The sequence below is a fragment of the Bubalus bubalis genome, chromosome 20 (assembly GCF_019923935.1).
Source record: "Bubalus bubalis isolate 160015118507 breed Murrah chromosome 20, NDDB_SH_1, whole genome shotgun sequence".
Taxonomy (NCBI): Eukaryota; Metazoa; Chordata; class Mammalia; order Artiodactyla; family Bovidae; genus Bubalus; species Bubalus bubalis.
In genome coordinates this window covers 162975-180688 of record NC_059176.1, presented here as the reverse complement: position 1 = coordinate 180688, position 17714 = coordinate 162975, and the positions used below count along the sequence as shown (strand labels likewise).

The window sequence follows — 17714 nt, the reverse complement described above, 5'->3', positions numbered from 1 at the left end:
AGAGTGCACAACAGGAGCTCAGGTGGGGTGGTCTGTAAGCAAGCCTTTATTTCCCACAGTCCTAGAGGCTGGAAGCCCCAGGTCAGAACACCAGTGAGGCTGCCTTCTGGTGAGGCCCCCTTCCTGGTTCACATCTGGCACCTTCCTGCTGGGTCCTTACCTGGTGGACAGGGACAAGTATGTTCTCTGGGGATTCTTAGAAAGACTCCAACCCAAATCATGAGGACTCTCCTCTCATGAAGTAAGCATCTGCCAAAGACCCCGATTCTAGCAGCATTCTCCGGGGTGCACAGGACTTCCAAACCTGAATTCTGGGGGCACAGATGCATTCAGACCCTGAGAGCCTTGGAACTGTGGTCCTGTCGCATCTGGATTCCAATCCAGTGAAACTGATATCAGACTCTGAACTGTGGACTAAAAGGGAATGTGTGTGTGTTGGTTTGAATTCCACACGTATGGGAACTTGGCACAATGCTCAGCAGAGTGATACAGGCTAGGACGTGGGTCTCACATCCACCAGTGTCTCCCACATGGCTCCAACTTTCTCGGTGACCACAAGCACTGCCCCTGGGGACAGGGCACTGCAGGCCGTGGTCCCTGTGAGGAACCATGTGCTGCCACAGACTGAGGGACTATGCACCCCTCGACTCTGACTCTATAACCCTGCTTGTGGCTGTCTGACCAGATGCCATGTGTGGGCTGCTTGGCAGAGACTGGGAAATAGAAATTCACCCTTGGGATCCCCCAAGGACGATGACACTTTTCAAACTAAAGAGTGAGCCGGAGGACTTGCCAGGACACTCTACAGAATAAGAATCCCATACTTGACATTAACCAAGTATTCCCAGATAATGCCTCCCCTAACATTCCCAAGAAGAATGAGGCTCTCAATACCCGTGCTAAAAAAGGAATAAAAATCCATAACCCTTTGGAGAGAAACCTTTATCTTGAATTTTTCTTTCATATACTTGTCATCTTGAGATCTTGCTCAAAAACACCAGTGTCCCAGGAGAGCATGATCTGATCTCTCAGATTCCAGACTCTTGGTGACGAGAAATCAGGAAAACCATCATTTTTCTCCTGTCTACTCCCAGCACAGCCGCCCTGCCCCTCAGGGTTTCTGACACCCTCAGGATGTGGGTTTTCACACTGTGTGTCTCACACAGTAATAAACAGCCGTGTCCTCAGACCTCAGACTGCTCAGCTCCACGTAGGCAGTGCTGGTGGACGTGTCTGCAGCCAATGTGACTCTACCCTGGAACTTCTGTGCCTACTTTGCTCCACCATCTTTGCTGTCAATCTGTCCATCCGTTCAAGACCTTGCTGAGGGGCCTGTCGCCCCCAGTGTATGTAGTCAGTAAAGGTGTATCCAGAAGCCTTGCAGGACACCTTCACTGAGGCCCCAGGCTTCCTCAGCTCAGCCCCCACTGCACCAGCTGCACCTGGGAGTGCACACCTGTGGACAGGGGACAGAAGTGCATGATCTCCTTGACTGGACCCTGTCCCTTCCTTCACTGCAGCACCGGGATGACCCTGACCAGGAGCCAAGGCCACCAGGAGGAGGACTGTCCAGCTCCAGTCCCTGGTGAGGGCTGTGCTCCCAGGACTGCTGTGCAGAGCCGGTGTTGCTCTGGGTGATGTTCTCAGGGCTCAGAATATCCGTATTTAACCTAGGACACCTCAGGTCACCTGCATGTTCTGAGGCTGAAAACTTTACACTCAATACATGGGCGATATTAGGAAGGAGCAGACTTATGACCCATGGCCATGCTCAGTGGGTTTGTGTCCGTGTCCTCATGCTTGTTTGAGGGCGTGTGTCCTGCCAGGTCCCTGACTCCTGTGTACACAGAGCTCTTCCACCGAGGGACCCGCCCCAGAGGACACAGTCCCCATCGTGACCCAGCCTTTAGTGCCACAGAGACATGTTCACCTCTAATCAGTGTGCTCCCCCAAAGTCAGCGACCACTGGGTATTCACATACACACACACACCTACCTGTCACACACACACACACCCACCTGTCACACACAGATGTTACAGACACACACCTGTCACACACACAACTGTCACACACACACACACCTGTCACACACACACACTTGTCACACACACACATACCTGTCTCACACACACACACATAGCTTTCACACACACATACAAAACTGTCACGCACAAGCACTCACACCTGTCACACAGACATACAGACACACACAGTCAAATAAAACTGTCACACACACACACCTGTCATACACAAACACAGCCATTCACACACACAGACACAGCTGTTACACACACATACACCTGTTACACACAAAGAGACCTGTCACACACATACAGACATATCTGTCACACACTCACACACCTGTCTCACACACCCACCACCTGTAACACACACAACTGTTACAAACACACAATGTTATATACACACCCTCCTGTAACACAGACATCTACTACACAGAAACACACACCGTTCGCACACACACATGTTACACACACACACACACCTGTCACACACATACCTGTTACATATACACACCTTTGTCACACAGACATACAGGCACACATACATATGTCAAACATACCTATCACACACACACAACAGTCACATACACACCTGTTATATAAACACACACCTGTCACACAGACATACAGAGATATATACTCACAAACACTTTCACGCTCACACATACAGACACAAAACGAATCCACACATTCACACGCTCAGATGCACACATAAACACCCTCGCACTTACATATGCACACTCACATGCACACACATACACTCACTCATATATATACACACACACAAACATGCATACTTACTCACATTCACACACTCGCATACACACTCACAGACATATAGACATATACTTCTCATGGCCTCACTGTGCTGTGTATTCCCAACAGTCCTGAATATTAAACGTCACCAATCCTTGTCCTGCTTGTTATTGTTTTCAGTGAAAAGAGAAGACTCCGTCTCTGAGACTCCTGGCCCCTCCCCACATGCTCCTGGGCAGCAGCCCTGCACTGGGGTCCTGGGCACCCCCTGCCTGGGCCCACAGGGCATTCCTAGCAGTGTTTCTAGTCTGGTATTAAGTGGCTGTGTTCCATCTTCAGACTATTCTTCTAGAGAGAGCATGTTCTTTAATCATCTCTAGAAATAGCCTCAATAAACACATGCACTCTGTAGAGAGACCCCAAGTTAGGAGTTTGTGAGAACACCTGGACGTCGCTGCCCTGGGGCTGCAGGGGCACTGATGCAGTTGACACTCACAGAGAGTCCAGAGGCTCTCGAGGACTTGGGGTCCCTTGGCCTCCTGGAGCCCCCCGTGGGCTAACATCATGTCACAGGATAGCTGCACGCAGAAGCACGGGGCTCGATGCCCACTCCACCTACCATTCATTCCTGGGCTCACCTGTTCTTGCAGCACCTGGACCCTGCAGGGGCCCCACAAGAAGTTCCAGATGAGCCCTCTTGTCGGAAACCAGTGCAGTCGCCCCTGACAACTCACAGCACAAACACCTGAGGGGCTCCTAGTGCCCACACCTGTGAGAGGAGACACCTGAGACACTGGAGGAAGATGAGGCAGAGCCCTTGTCAGCTGACTCCGGTGGGGCCGCCCTGAGGGCGTGCTCACCCAGGGAATGGGGCGGTGAGCATGCTCAGTCACCTCAGTCGTGTCTGACCCTTTGAGACCCCATGGACTGTAGCCCACCAGACTCCTCTGTCCATGGGATTCTCTGGGCAGGAACACTGGAGTGGGTTGCCACAACAGCACCCTGCAGAGAAGCTAGGTCAGCCGTGTGCATGTCCCCTGGCAGGACATCGCTTCAGCAGAATGGCCTCGGGGTGCATCCGTCCTCAGACTCCATCCTGCTTCTTTCCATCCCTCCTGAGCACCAGCCCGAGGACTTCAGGACCTGAGGTCATTGTGGAGACAGATCCAGTGCTTTGTCAGCCACGTGTCCTCCAGCAGGACCCTGTGACAAACCTGCTTCCCCCTGTTCTGAGTCTCTGATGGAACCTTCATAAGTATTCCTGAGCATGTCAGATACCCAAGAGAGGAGAGGGATACTGGCCATGTCGATCAGGCAGGAGAGAGTGGGTCTGAGGCCAGTAGTGAGGGCTCCAAGCCTGGTGTCCAGCCATGGGTACCAGAGCCTTAGCGCCCTGCCTCCTGGATGTCGTCTGGCTGTGGTGTTTGCACACTAGCTCCCCTCCTCAAAGAGGCTGCATATCATAGCTCTGCCAGGTCCCTGGTGGTCACATGTGGGTAGGGGCTACATGCATTGTTGAGGTTGAACACCCACAACTCAGGGGATCTGGGTCTGGGCTCTGAGCATTGCCAGGGTTTTCAGTATTGGCCCATCTGCGTAATACTCCCTCCTGGGCTGCAGTGCCCTGGTCCAGTCCCTTCTCTTAGCCATGAGATATGAAACCTCTGTAGGTCTGCAGTGGACAAGAATTTCTGTTCACCTCCTAGGAGAAGCTCGGGGAAGAGCTCTTCCATGGAGGGTCTACCTGATGAACCCTCTGGTTAGGTGTTAACTTTTCTCAGGGTTTGCCTTCCCCTCATTCATCAGGTGTCCTGAAGGGATAAATATGAACACTCACCTTGAAGATCTGGATATTTCTGGAGTTATATCCCACAAACCATGGACTGCGACCCCAGGATCTCTTACCCTCACAGTGGTTATTGCTGGTCCTGCAGGAATTGGTAGTAATTACCCAGAAGGTGCTCCTCCTGAAGCTTCTCTTCCATGGGCAGTTCTCACCTGGACTGTGGATTGCCCAGCTCTCTGGTTTTGTGCTGGGGGATTCCCTCCAATGTTAGGACTCTGTTAGGTCCAGGGAAAGTTTTGGTGTTGAGAATTTCCTTGCTTTATGATGGAAATCACGGTTTCCACACACACTACCTCTTGATGCAGGAACCAGCAGGTACCAGCTGAGGTTGTCCTTGACCTGTGAAGCGAAGAAGGAATCGAATGTCACTAAGAGTCAGAGGAGCCTGGACAGACTTGACCAACATAGAGAGACAGGGATGAAGGACTCAGCAGGGCATTTATTTTAGGCTCAGATCCCAAAGCTCTTCCAAGAGGCTGGAATTCAGAAAGCACCATGGTGAGGAGATTGTCACGTCCTGGTGCCCCAGTTCTAGTCACAAGGCAAGACAAAGCACCTCTCGGTGATACCGGGTTCCTGAGGTAATTTGATAGGGGCTGTCCCCCTTCTCCCAGCCCCTTTCCATGTTCCCGTGTTACCAGGGAATGCAGTCATCACATTTGTACATGAGGGGGGTCCCCTGGGGGAGGGGCTGACATGTGGGTGTGCCATGTGGAAGGTTGTTCATTCTCTCCAGGTACATGAACTGCTGACTTCACCAAATCTGGGACCACCCACATCTGGGCTCCTTGTTTCATTGGCTTGTGATTTTTCTCATTGTTTGGGCTTCCGTGGTTATCAGTTCAACCTTTCCTGAGAGCATGCTCCTTGGAAGAAAATCTTTGACCAGCCTAGACAGCGCAATAAAAAGGGGAGACTTTATTTGCTGGCCAAAGTCTGTCTTGTAAAGCTATGGATTTTCCAGTAGTCATGTATGGATACGAGAGTTGGACCATAAAGAAAGCTGAGTGCTGACGTATTGATGCTTTTGAACTGTGGTGTTGGAGAAGACTGTTGAGAGTCTTTGACCTACAAGGAGATCAAACCAGGCTATCCTAAAAGATCAGTCCTGAATATTCATTGGAAGGACTGATGCTGAAGCTGAAGCTCCAATACTTTGGCCACCTGATTTGAAGAACAGACTCATTGGAAAAGACCCTGATGCTGGGAAAGATTGAAGACTGGAGGAAAAGGGGATGCCAGAGGATGTGATGGTTGGATGGCATCATCGACTGGATGGACATAAGCTCGAGCAGTTCTGGGAGTTGGAGATGGACAGGGAAGTCTGGCATGCTGCAGTCCATGGGGTTGGGAAGAGTCAGCCATTACTGAGCAACTGAACTCACAGTTCAATGGTAAAGAATCATCCTGCAACATAAGATTCGATTCCTGGGACTGGAAGATCTGCTGGAAAAGGGATAGGCTACCCACTCCAGTATACTTGGGCTTCCCTTGTGGCTCAGCTGGTGAAGAATCTGCCTGCAGTTTGGGAAACCTGGGTTTGATCCCTGGGTTGGGAAGATGCCCTGGAGAAGGGAAATGCTACTCACTCCGGTATTCTTCCTTGGAGAATTCCATGGACTGTATAGTCGTGGGGTCGCAAAGAGTTGGATACAACTTGGCAACTTTCACTTTCTCACTGTTTACTCTGTTCACTTCTCTTTGTGTGATTTCTGCTGAACCAGACTCACATAATTATCGAAAGATGGTGGTAGTGATAAAGAACCCACCTACCAATAAGCAGATGTAAGAGACACAGGATTGATCCCTGGGTCAGGAAGATACTCTGGAGGAGGACATGGCAACTTGCTCAAGTATTCTTACTTGGAAAATTTCATGGACAGAGGAGCCTAATGGGCTACAGTCCATTGGGTGGTAAAGAGTCTGACATGACTGGAGTGACCAGCATGCATATATTAGGACAAAAGTGATTTAAAATCAGTCAATTCCATCAACTAAAGGTAGTGTTTGTTCCATGAGACAGTCAGGAGGGGTGCCTGAACACGAAGATGGTGCTCACAATGGCTTCTTTATTCATCAGGGAATATTCTGTATATTCCTTAGATGTATTGTGCTCTCTCCTTGAAAGACTTGTCCTCATATAAACTTCTGGTGGCTCATAGCTTGACAAGAGAGCTGAGGATATCAAGTAGTAATTGTTTTTAAAGTACAAGCTTCCCTTTAGTATGTGTCCTCTATCTGCCGTAAAACCACTCAAAGAACAGAAGCTACTGAACCTACTAGAGCCTGTCAATTAGTGAAGGGAGGAATGCCCCTCGGTGGTGCTCAAAGAGCTGACACCACACTCAGAGCATTATTCATAGTTTTCTCCATGGAAATTCAGAGGGACCCCCACCCCAGGATGATGTAGAAGGTGAGTCTGAGGACACCACAAACATAGATGCAGGTATATAGATGACACAATCTTTTCATCTTCCTGCATCTGTGCATAGTGTCAGTAGACTCAGCTTCTATCTCAGGTGGCGTGGAGGTCCCGCTGGGTCTCCATGGAGAGAACTATGGCTGATGCTGTGAGTGAGGTGTCAGTTCAGTTATCACCACCAAGGGGGGGTTATTCCCTGGCTCTGGGTTTATACACCTCTGTTGTCTGAGTCCAGCTGCACTTACACTGCTGACCACTGGCTAGCTCATTCACTGGCCCTGCTGTGCTGAGCAGCACTGCTGAGTCACACAGAGCCTCTCCTGTGGACGTAGTAAGCTTACACCAAATGTCCAGAAAACGGGCCTAAGTGACAAGAGGGAGCAACCCTAAGAGACTGTGCCTTTCGTGCAGTGAGAATATCTTACCCTATCCCAACCACCATTCTGCTTCAGAGACTGAAGAGGTACCTAAGAGTCATGAATGCAGAGAAGTTCCCCAGAAAACTGCTACAAGGAGAAGAAGCCTCCTGACAGGAGACCAGCTGTCAATCATAATCTGCACCTGCTCCTGCAACACACAATTGTGTGTGCCCAACACCCGCTGGTGCTCATGGAGCCCCCAGAGTGTGGCTGGTGTCTGGGCTCACACTGCCTTCCCCTCACTGTGTCTCTTGCCCAGCGACACACGGCTGTGTCTTCAGTGGTCACAGAGCTCAGCTGCAGGGAGAACTGATTCTTGGATGTCTCTGTAGATGGAGGTGTGGCTCTTGATGGAGGGGCTGTAGTAAGTGTGACCATCATAGTTTATGCATGCCATCTGCTCTAGCCCCTTCCCTGGGGCCTGGGGAATCCAGTTCCCACAATAACCACTTGATGGAGTAAGCAGAGACAGTGCACATGAGGAGAGGGTCAGTGAGGGCTCACCAGTTCTGGGCCCGACTGCTGCAACTCATCTGGGACTGGACATCTGGGAAGGAGAATCAGTCCCTGTCATCGACCTGCAGTCACAACCATCCTACAGACCCATGTCTGCACCTGAGACCCTCACCTTGGGGAGCTGTCACCAGGCAGAGGAGAAGACCCCACACCCCCATCTTCTACACCACAACCTTGCCTTCCCTGACACCTCAGCCTTGTGGGAGGAGGGATGTGAGCTCCCTCAACCCAGGGGTGGATTGTATCCTGGAGCATGAGGAGGAGTTTTCATGTGGACCAGCCCTGTCCTTGTAAGTGGGGATGGAGTGTGATCACCATCCCTGGGGTCTTTCTGGGTCCCTGTGAGGTCTCTTCCCTTCAGCTCACTAAGTATTTGAATTGGTTAGGGGAACGCGTGGTTTATGAGCTACATTGAAATCACTGCGTCTAGGAAGAGGACTGAAGACACAATATAGGATGGCCCTGTATTTTCATATAGATATTATTTTATCATGTGACTACCTGTTCACTCAGTCGTGTCTGACTCTTTGTGACCCCATGGACCACAGCATGCCAGGCCTCCCTGTCGTCACCAACGTCACATCACCAACTCCTGGAGTTTACCAAACTCAAGTGCATGGAGTCAGTGATGCCATCCAACTGTCTCATCCTCTGTTGTTCACTTCTCCTCTCGCCTGCAATCTTTCCCAGCCTGAGCGTCTCTTCAAATGAGTCAGCTCTTAGCATCAGGTGGCCAAAGTATTGGAGTTTCAGCTTGAACTTCAGTCCTTCCAATGAATATTCAGGATTGATTACCTTTAGGATGGACTGCGTGGATACGCTTGCAGTTCAAGAGACTCTCAAGAGTCTTCTCCAGCACCACAGTTCAAAAGCATCATTTCTTCGGGGCTCAGATTTCTTTGCAATCCAACTCTCACAACCAGACATGACTACTGGAAACATCATAGCCTTTACTAGACGAACCTTTGTTGACAAAGTAATCTCTCTGCTTTTTTATGTGCTGTGTAGATTGGTCATAACTTTTCTTCCAAGGAGTAAGTGTCTTTTTATTTAACGGATGCAGTCACCATCTGCAGTAATTTTGGAGCTCGCCAAAATAAAGTCTCTCACTTCTTCCACTGTTTCCCCATCTATTTGCCATGAAGTGATGGGACTGGATGCCATGACCTTAGTTTTCTGAATGTTGAGTATTGAGCCAACTTTTTCACTCTCCTCTTTTACTTTCATCAAGAGGCTTTTTAGTTCTTCTTCACTTTCTGCATAAGGGTGGTGTCATCTGCATATCTGAGGTTATCGATATTCCTCCCGGCAATTTGATTCCAGCTTGTGCTTCATCCAGCCCAGCATTTCTCATGATGTCCTCTGTATATAAGTTACATAAGCAGGGTGACAATATACAGCCTTGACGTACTCCTTTTCCTATTTGGAACCAGTCTGTTCCATGTCCAGTTCTAACTGTTGCTTTTTGACCTGCATACAGATTTCTCAAGAGGCAGGTCAGGGGGTCTGGTATTGCCATCTCTTTAAGAATTTTCCACAGTTAAAGGCTTTGGCATAGTCAATCAAGCAGAAATAGACATTTTTTGGAACTCTCTTGCTTTTGATGATCCAGCAGATGTTGGCAATTTGATCTCTGGTTCCTCTGCCTTTTCTAAAGCCAACTTGAAGATCTGAAATTTCTCAGTTCACATATTGTTCAAGCCTACTTGGAGAATTTTGAGCGTTGCTTTGCTAGCGCCTGAGATGAATGCATTTGTGTGGTTGTTTGAGCATTCTTTGGCATTGCCTTTCTTAGGGATTGGAATGAAAATTGACTTTTCCAGTCGTGTAGGCCCTGCTGAATTTTCCAAATTTGCTGTTATATTGAGTGCAAACTTTCACAGCATCATCTTTTAGGATTTGAATTAGCTCAACTGGAATTCCATCACCTCCACTGGCTTTGTTCATAGTGATGCCTCCTAAGGCCCACTGACTTCACATTCGAGAATGTCTGCCTCTGGGTGAGTGATCACACCATCATGATTATCTGGGTCGTGAAGATTTTTTTTGTACAATTCTTCTGTGTATTCTTGCCACGTCTTCTTAATACCTTCTGCTTCTGTTAGGTCCATACCATTTCTGTCCTTTTTTGAGCCCATCTTTGCATGAAATGTTACCTTGGTATCACTAATTTTCTTGAACAGATCTCTAGTCTTTCCCATTCTGATGTTTTCCTCTAATTCTTTGCCTTGATCGATGAGGAAGGCTTTATCTCTCCTTGCTATTCTTTGAAAGTCTGCATTCAAATGGGTATATCTTTCCTTTTCTCCTTTGCTTTTCCGGTCTCTTCTTTTAACAGTTATCTGTAAGGCCTCCTCAGGCAGCCATTTGCTTTTTTGCATTTATTTTTCTTGAGGATGGTGTTGCTGCCTGTCTCCTGTACAATGTCACGAACTTCATTCCAAAGCTCATCAGGCACTCTATCTATCAGATCCAGTCCCTTAAACCTATTTCTCACTTCCACTGTATAATCGTAAGGGATTTGGTTTAGGTCATGCCTGAATGGTCTAGTGTTTTCCCCTAGTTTCCTCAATTTAAGTCTGAATTAGGCAATAAGGAGTTCATGATCAGAGCCACAGTCAGCTCCTGGTTTTGTTTTTGCTGACTCTATAGAGCTTCTCCATCTTTAGCTGCAAAGAATATAATCAATCTGATTTCGGTGTTGGCCATCAGGTGATGTCCATGTGTAGAGTCTTCTCTTGTGTTGTTGGAAGAGGGTGTTTGCTATGACTAGTGCATTCTCTTGGCAGAACTCTATTAGCCTTTGCCCTTCTTCATTTTGTACTCCAAGGCCAAATTTGCCTATTTCTCCAGGTGTTTCTTGACTTCCGACTTTTGCATTCCAGTCCCCTGTAATGAAAAGGACATCTTTTTTGGGTTTGAATTCTAGAAGGTCCTCTAGGTCTTCATACAACCGTTGAACTTTAGCTTCTTCAGCATTTCTGGTCGGGGCATACACTAGGATTACCATGATATTGAATGGTTTGCCTTGGAAACGACAGAAATCATTCTGTCGTTTTTGACACTGCATCCAAGTACTGCATTATGGACTCTTTTGTTGACTATGATGGCTTCTTCATTTCTTCTAAGGGATTCTTGCCTGAAGTAGTAGATATAATGGCCATCTGAATTAAATACACCCATTCCAGTCCATCTTAGTTCGCCAATTCCTAGAATGTCGATGTTTACTCTCGTCATCTCATGTTTGACCACTTAGGAAACATGAAGTAACAGGAGGATGAGATACTGTTACACACCTTTAGAGGAGCTAAAGTACAAAATACTAAAGCGATCAAATGCTGGGGATGATGTAAATTTAAGGTCACTCATCCCCTACTTGGAAGGAATGGAAATCGCAGATAACTGGTAATGTATGTGATGATTTCATAAAGAGAAAAGAGAGAATCACCGCATGACTGAGGAGTGGGCTAGAAAAGTATTTACCAATTATTTGAATATTTATGTGCTTACAAATATCTTCATATACATGCATGTATTACCTTGGCACTTCTGAGCTTTTACTACTGGCTGAATGTGTAGACTAAATTTTTATGATTATTTACCATATTGTTAGGATACAATTGATTGTGTTGTTTCCTTTTATCTTCATTTCTATTTCATCTATCATTTATCTGTCTACCAAATGCATAACTAGCCACCTACAATACACCCCTTAGGATACAGCCTATCTGGTGTCCAGACATTTTCAAGTGTCCTCTGGGGGAAAAAGTCACTCCAGTTGTCTATGACATCAATTACCAACTTCAAATACTACTCACCATTCAAATGAATGACACAGAATCTAACAGAGCTGGGGAGAATTTCAGCCTGAGAGGATTTGGAAATCCATCGGAAGGTGAAAGCAGACTCGAAGTTAAATACAAGAATTAATGATTAAAAAGTTGACAGCAAGTCACAGAACGTAGTGACCTAATATGTCCCCTGAGGAAATATTTCTGTGCAGCCTGTCCTAAGACAGATGTGGAAGGACAGACCAGCCTGACTCCATGAAATCATGTCCCAGGTTTAGAAACAGGAAAGCTCTCTGGGGTGACAGTGGAAGGAGCTTGCAGGGGAGGGAATGTTCCAGTGGAGAGACTCCAGCTTCTGAGAGAAAACCCCATCATGACATTTTCTCTCCTGCCTTGAAAAGTGTCCTCTTGTTTCCTGATGGCGCGGGTGTCCCCTGGTGCTTGGAGCAGCCCTGTAGGCAGTGTTACGTGGGTTGGGTCTGACTTCTCCCTGGACCTCCTGGGACAGCAACACAGGGTTGTGTCCTAGGTCCTCGTGGAGCTAGATGGACATGTCTCTGGATGGAGAGTGGTTTCTGGAGAGACATGCTCTATGCTGCGCTGTTCCCAGGACCAAAGCACCCCATCACTGCAGCTCTGACTCTTAAGAGCGAGGGCTCCAGTCCCAGCAGTCAGCACTCTGTGTGATGCAGAATCCACAGACAGACCAGGTGAGGAGAGGGCCTCCAATAGTCCTGGTTCGACTCCCGCCCCAGCACCTGGGACAGGACACCTGGGAAGGAGAAAGCATGAGACCTCTTCACAGAGGTCACTACATCACTCCACCTTCCTCAGACCCGGGGGATGCTCACAGCTCAGAGATGCCAGCAGGATGGGGAAGGACCAGACAGATCATCTTCCTTTGGATTAAAGCTGACTTTCAGAGAACCAGGTCAATGAAGATAAGAACGCTGACTCCCAAGATGACAAGGACCCCCTGACTACATTTTACTCTGGCTTCCTGAAATTTGTTTCTCAATTAAGTCTTGACCTGTGGGTTTCTGTGTCCATCCTTTCCTAGTTTTATCAAGACACCTAAGTCAGACTAGTGAGCACGCTTACCCTTGACCTCTGATCACTCTCAATGTTGGAGTCATTTCATTAAACCTGCTGTCTCCCAGGTGATTCTGATCTCCCTGATGTCTATTGACCAAGAATCCTTGGGAGACAGTCTAGCCAAGACCCCCTGAACTTGATCTCCTCATGGTCATTTTCCATCCAGTCCATCTCCTTCTTGTCAATAAATCTTCATTTTTACCATCTGTATTTGGAACTGAACCAAGTTTCCAAGGCTACCTCAAATAACAAAAACTGATATCTGAATCCCATATTAAAAGATAATATTTATTTGAGACATCAATGTCAAGCTCACATGCCCAGAAGTACCATCTTGCCTGAATGAACCTTTCTGAGAGAGATATTTTCTATTGAAAGTTAGCTTGCAGCAATGGGTGCTTAGAGACACTAGCCTGTGTATGAGGACTACACATGGGGTCATTTTAAGAGGGAAACTGTCAACTAAGGAGCCCAAAATGTGACAATATGTCAGTAAACTGAACATGAAGGAGACTGATTTGCATGATTGGATGAAACATGAGGGAATGGGCTTGACTGCCCTCAAGTAGAAACATGCGTGTGTTGGATGATTTAAAGGCAGTCCACATTGTAAATGTCCATTAATGACTGTGAAACGATGGTATATGTTTTATGATGCTAATAATAGCGAAAAGTAGGTGAACTTGCAAATGCGGAATCTGAATAATGAAGATGTCTGTATACGCAGTATTGGGGCTCTCTGTGCTAGCACCTATAACACTCGACACTGCAGAATTCCACCTGTTTTTGCAGTTTCACTGAAAGAAGGAGAGTGAGTCTCTTCCTTCCACATGTAAAAAACAGCAAACATTGTAGCAACTGAAAATCTCCTGTGTCTGCTCAGAACGTTCAAAAATTTCAAGATTCAGACTCACCAGGAAAATGGTGATGGGCCTCAAGGGTATGCTGAGATCCTTTGAGGAGAAGAAAAGTAAACCAAAAAGTTATCCTTAATTCTTGAGTATTAAATGTGTATGTATAAAATCCACCCTACTTCAACAGGAAATTAAAACTGCAAAAACATATGCCTATTCCCACAGTATGCTGAGGGTGACATAAAGCACAGCAGTGAGACGTTAGGACACAGACGAGGGTCTCTGGTGGACTTCTGGGCAGGAAGAGGAAAGCACAGGCTCTCCCGAGCATCCCCTCCAAGCCCAGGGCACCTGCTCCTGGGCTCAGCCCTGTGCTTGGTGTGTCCCACAAGCCCCCTGGTGGTCATGGAGCCCCTGGAGGGTGGCCCGTGTCTGGGCTGAGAGTGCTGTCCCCTCACTTTGTCTCTTGCACAATAGTACACAGTTGTGTCCACAGTGGTCACAGAGCTCAGCTGCAGGGAGGACTGGTTCTTAGACGTGCCCCTGGAGATGGAGGTGTGGCTCTTGATGGAAGGGCTGTGGTAAGTGTCACCATTATAGTATGTGCTTCCCATCCACGCTAGCCCCTTCCCTGGGGCCTGGTGGATCCAGCTCCCACCATAACCACGTGATGGAGCAACCAGAGACAGCACATGTGAGGGAGACGATCTGCGAGGGCTTCACCAGTTCTGGGCCCGACTCCTGCACCTTCACCTGGGACAGGACACCCGGGGACAAGAGGATTCAAACCCAGTCAGTCACCTGCTGTCACAATTACCCCCACAGATGCATGCCTGACGCCTGACCTTCCCCTTGGGGAACAGCCACCAGTCATTGGAGAAGACCCCAAAGCCTCATCTTCTACACAACAGCTCAGCCTTCACTGAGACCTCCACCCTGTGTGAGCAGTCAGTGGTGAGCTCCCATAGGCCAAAGGTGGGTTTTTCCTTGGAGCTTGAGGAGGAATGTGCATTGAGGAGCTCTATTCCTGTGAGTCCAGAGAGGCTGCAGTCACAATCACCCCGATCATCCCAGGGTCCCCATGGGCGCCTTCTGAATTTACATGGTTGGCGAGCAAGAGTGGGAAAGCAGTATGTCTATCAGATGGCTTGGAACCAGATCCCAGGGCAGGTCCCCCTTTCTGAGTGCAGAGTCTCTGTCCTGACGGCCCCCACCTCCTGCCCCTTGCCCATCTCAGCTCAGCCCCTCGTCCTCTCAGTCCTTGGGTCTTTCCTGAGGGCTGAGCCCAGCACAGCTCCTGCTTCCTTTCCCTGTGCCAGTGACGGTCACTGTGATGGGAGCGAGGACAGATTGTGGTGGTCTCCACATTGACTCCACAGAGAAATCCACCTGAGGACCTCTGTATTGCCCCTTATGAATGATCCCGACATAAGCTCAGAATGGGGTGTGGACTTCAGAGACCTTGAGGCGACATGGTATCACCCCGATTGCCCTCACCTGGAATGTGTGTGTGTTTAGTGACTCAGTGAACTGGCCAAAGTGTCAATGTCTATATAAGGACACAAGGTAACAGTGTTTATGTTAAGACGCTAGTAAAACTAGCATGTAGGTGAATTTGCAGTACAGAATCTGTGGATGATGAGAATCATTGCATATGCAGCCCTGGGGACCCCTGACACTGGAGCCTTTGACACTGCTTGCTCCAGATTCTAACGGTGCAGTTTGACAGATAGAGGGAATTTGGATCTCTTCCTTCCTCATGTGCAAAACAAAAGAAAGATTAAAGGGTTTAAATATCCTATGTTTCCTTTCAGGATAGTTAACAGTTTTGAAATTAATGAGAGTTAAGTGTTTTACTGACGGAGAAGGCAATGGCACCCCACTCCAGTACTCTTGCCTGGAAAATCCCACGGATGGAGGAGCCTGGTGGGCTGCAGTCCATGGGGTCACGAAGAGTCGGACATGACTGAGCGACTTCACTTTCACTTTTCACTTTCATGCATTGGAGAAGGAAATGGCAACCCACTCAAATGTTCTTGCCTGGAGAATCCCAGGGACGGTGGGGCCTGATGGCCTGCCGTCTACGGGGTCACACAGAGTCGGACACAACTGAAGCGACTTAGCAGTAGCAGCAGCAAGTGTTTTACTGAGTTCCCTTGAAGGAATAAAAACGAAGGAGAAAAAATTTAGCTATTGAGTATTATGTGTGAGTGTGTTTTCATAAAGCTATCCTTGCTTCAAGCTAAAATGAAATATATATACACAGACAGTTGTCTGAGAGTGACATAAAACACAACAATGAAATAGCAGGACACAGAAATGGGTCTATGGTGCAGCTCCTGGGCAGGAGGAGGAAAGAGAAGCTCTGAGGAGAATCCCCCGCAGGCCCCCACCGCCCAACGCCTCTTCTGCACCTGCTCCAGGGCTCAGCTCTGTACTGAGTCCTGCGCGCCCCCTGGTGGTCACGGGCCCCTATGCAGGGAGGTTTTTGTCTGGGCTCACACTGACTTCCCCTCACTGTGTCCTTCGCACAGTAGTATGTGGCCGTGTCCTCAGGTGTCACGCTGCTCAGTGACAGAGAGACTTGGCTCTTGGAGTTGTCCTTGGTGATGCTGAGCCGGGATTTCAGGGCTGGGTTATAGCCTGTGCTTCCACCACTGCTTATATCACCGAGCCACTCCAGTGCCTTCCCTGGAGCCTGGCGGACCCAGCCTACACTACTGTCGCTTAATGAGAATCCAGAGGCCGTGCAGGTGAGGGAGAGGGTCTGTGAGGGCTTCACCAGGCTGGGGCCCGACTCCTTCAGCTGCACCTGGGACAGGACCCCTGTGGAGAGAGAGAAGCACGGTGACCCATGGGCTCAGATGCAGCTTCCCCACGTGCCCATGTCTGACCCAGAGACACTCACCTCTGGGGGCTGACAGCACAAAGAGGAGGGTCCACAGTGGGTTCATCTTCGAGCAGATGAGAGTCACCACTCCCGCAAGTCTCTTCAAGCCTGAGGAGGAGGCTGAATTTAAGGGAGCTGCTGCTGTGTTTCTACCCTGTGACCAGAGTGGATATTTGCATACAGGAGGGACCTCTGTATAAAAAGCAGAAAGCAGTGAATAGAGGTCCTGTCTATGGGGCTCCCCCTGTGAGGGGGTTGCTGAATGTGTCCTCAGAGAACTCAGCCCCTCCTGGGATCCCCCTCCCTATACCAGGAAGACAGTTGAGGAATGAAATGATGAAGGAGGGCTGGTCAGGAAAAAAAATGCTTTCAGGGAGCAATGGCAGATTTGGGGAAAAGACTTTAATCCCAAAGACGTGTTTACCTTTACTCAACAAATGCCCACCACACATTCAGGTACCAGCCATTTGTTAGTCACACACTCTAATTTTTTTTTCTTTTCTGATTACCTGATGTTTACTTACTCCATATGCAAACATCAGAGAAAAATATACATGTTTGAATCACATTGAATTCATGGAGTTAAGTACAATTTAATGTTTATCAGAATTCCCAAAGCATTTGTATTTCCCTTTCTTTTCTTGACTGTGTTTCATCTTGAACAGCTTAAACCCCTCAAGAATCACTCTAGAGGAGGTTTGTTCATAGTAATTAAACACAGTATTAATTCTGTGGACAAAGTAGACATTTCTGCTGAGATGCTCGTCTTCCCAGCATGGCTGACTTGCCCCGTGGGCTGCATTTTCCTGTGCACAACTGAGTGTCTGCAGGAACTCGTGAACCTCAGCATCTCCTCCCTGAGGGTGGACACTGAGGACCCCAAGTCTGCTGAGGACTGAGGACACACAGCTCCTGGGAGCTCCTTAGGGCTCCACTCCCCCATCTCCCTGTGGCCCTGCGGCTGTGTCCTCACTCCTGCACTTCTGTGTGTGAGGATGTAGCCTGGGGCTGACGACAGTCACAGCACGTGTGGACTTGGCAGCGGGTTTGCCCGGGGTGGGGAGTGCTGTCAACATGTCATCAGTGGGGTTATCCCTCCTGGA

General features: G+C 48.4%; 1 protein-coding gene across 1 annotated transcript; it reads right to left on the bottom strand.

Moving 5' to 3' along the window:
- Positions 1 to 493: 493 nt before the first annotated feature.
- LOC112582637 lies at positions 494 to 16740 on the bottom strand. Its single transcript, XM_045163841.1, has 5 exons — positions 16630 to 16740; positions 16136 to 16547; positions 15826 to 15876; positions 1275 to 1456; positions 494 to 597 (listed from the first exon to the last, which is right to left on the bottom strand). Exons 1-5 carry the CDS (start codon positions 16673 to 16675, stop codon positions 494 to 496), a joined length of 795 nt encoding a protein of 264 aa, XP_045019776.1. The 5' UTR covers positions 16676 to 16740.
- Positions 16741 to 17714: the final 974 nt, after the last annotated feature.

Excerpts from the sequence above, each read along its gene's own strand:
- LOC112582637 (XM_045163841.1), bottom strand. The coding sequence starts at position 16,675 with ATGAACCCACTGTGGACCCTCCTCTTTGTGCTGTCAGCCCCCAGAG. Across the intron at positions 1,457-15,825 it reads GCTAAGTCGCTTCAGTTGTG|GTGTGCACTCCCAGGTGCAG; the intron begins TCCGACTCTGTG and ends CCCTGTCCACAG. Across the intron at positions 598-1,274 it reads AGCAAAGATGGTGGAGCAAA|GGACCACGGCCTGCAGTGCC; the intron begins GTAGGCACAGAA and ends GGTTCCTCACAG.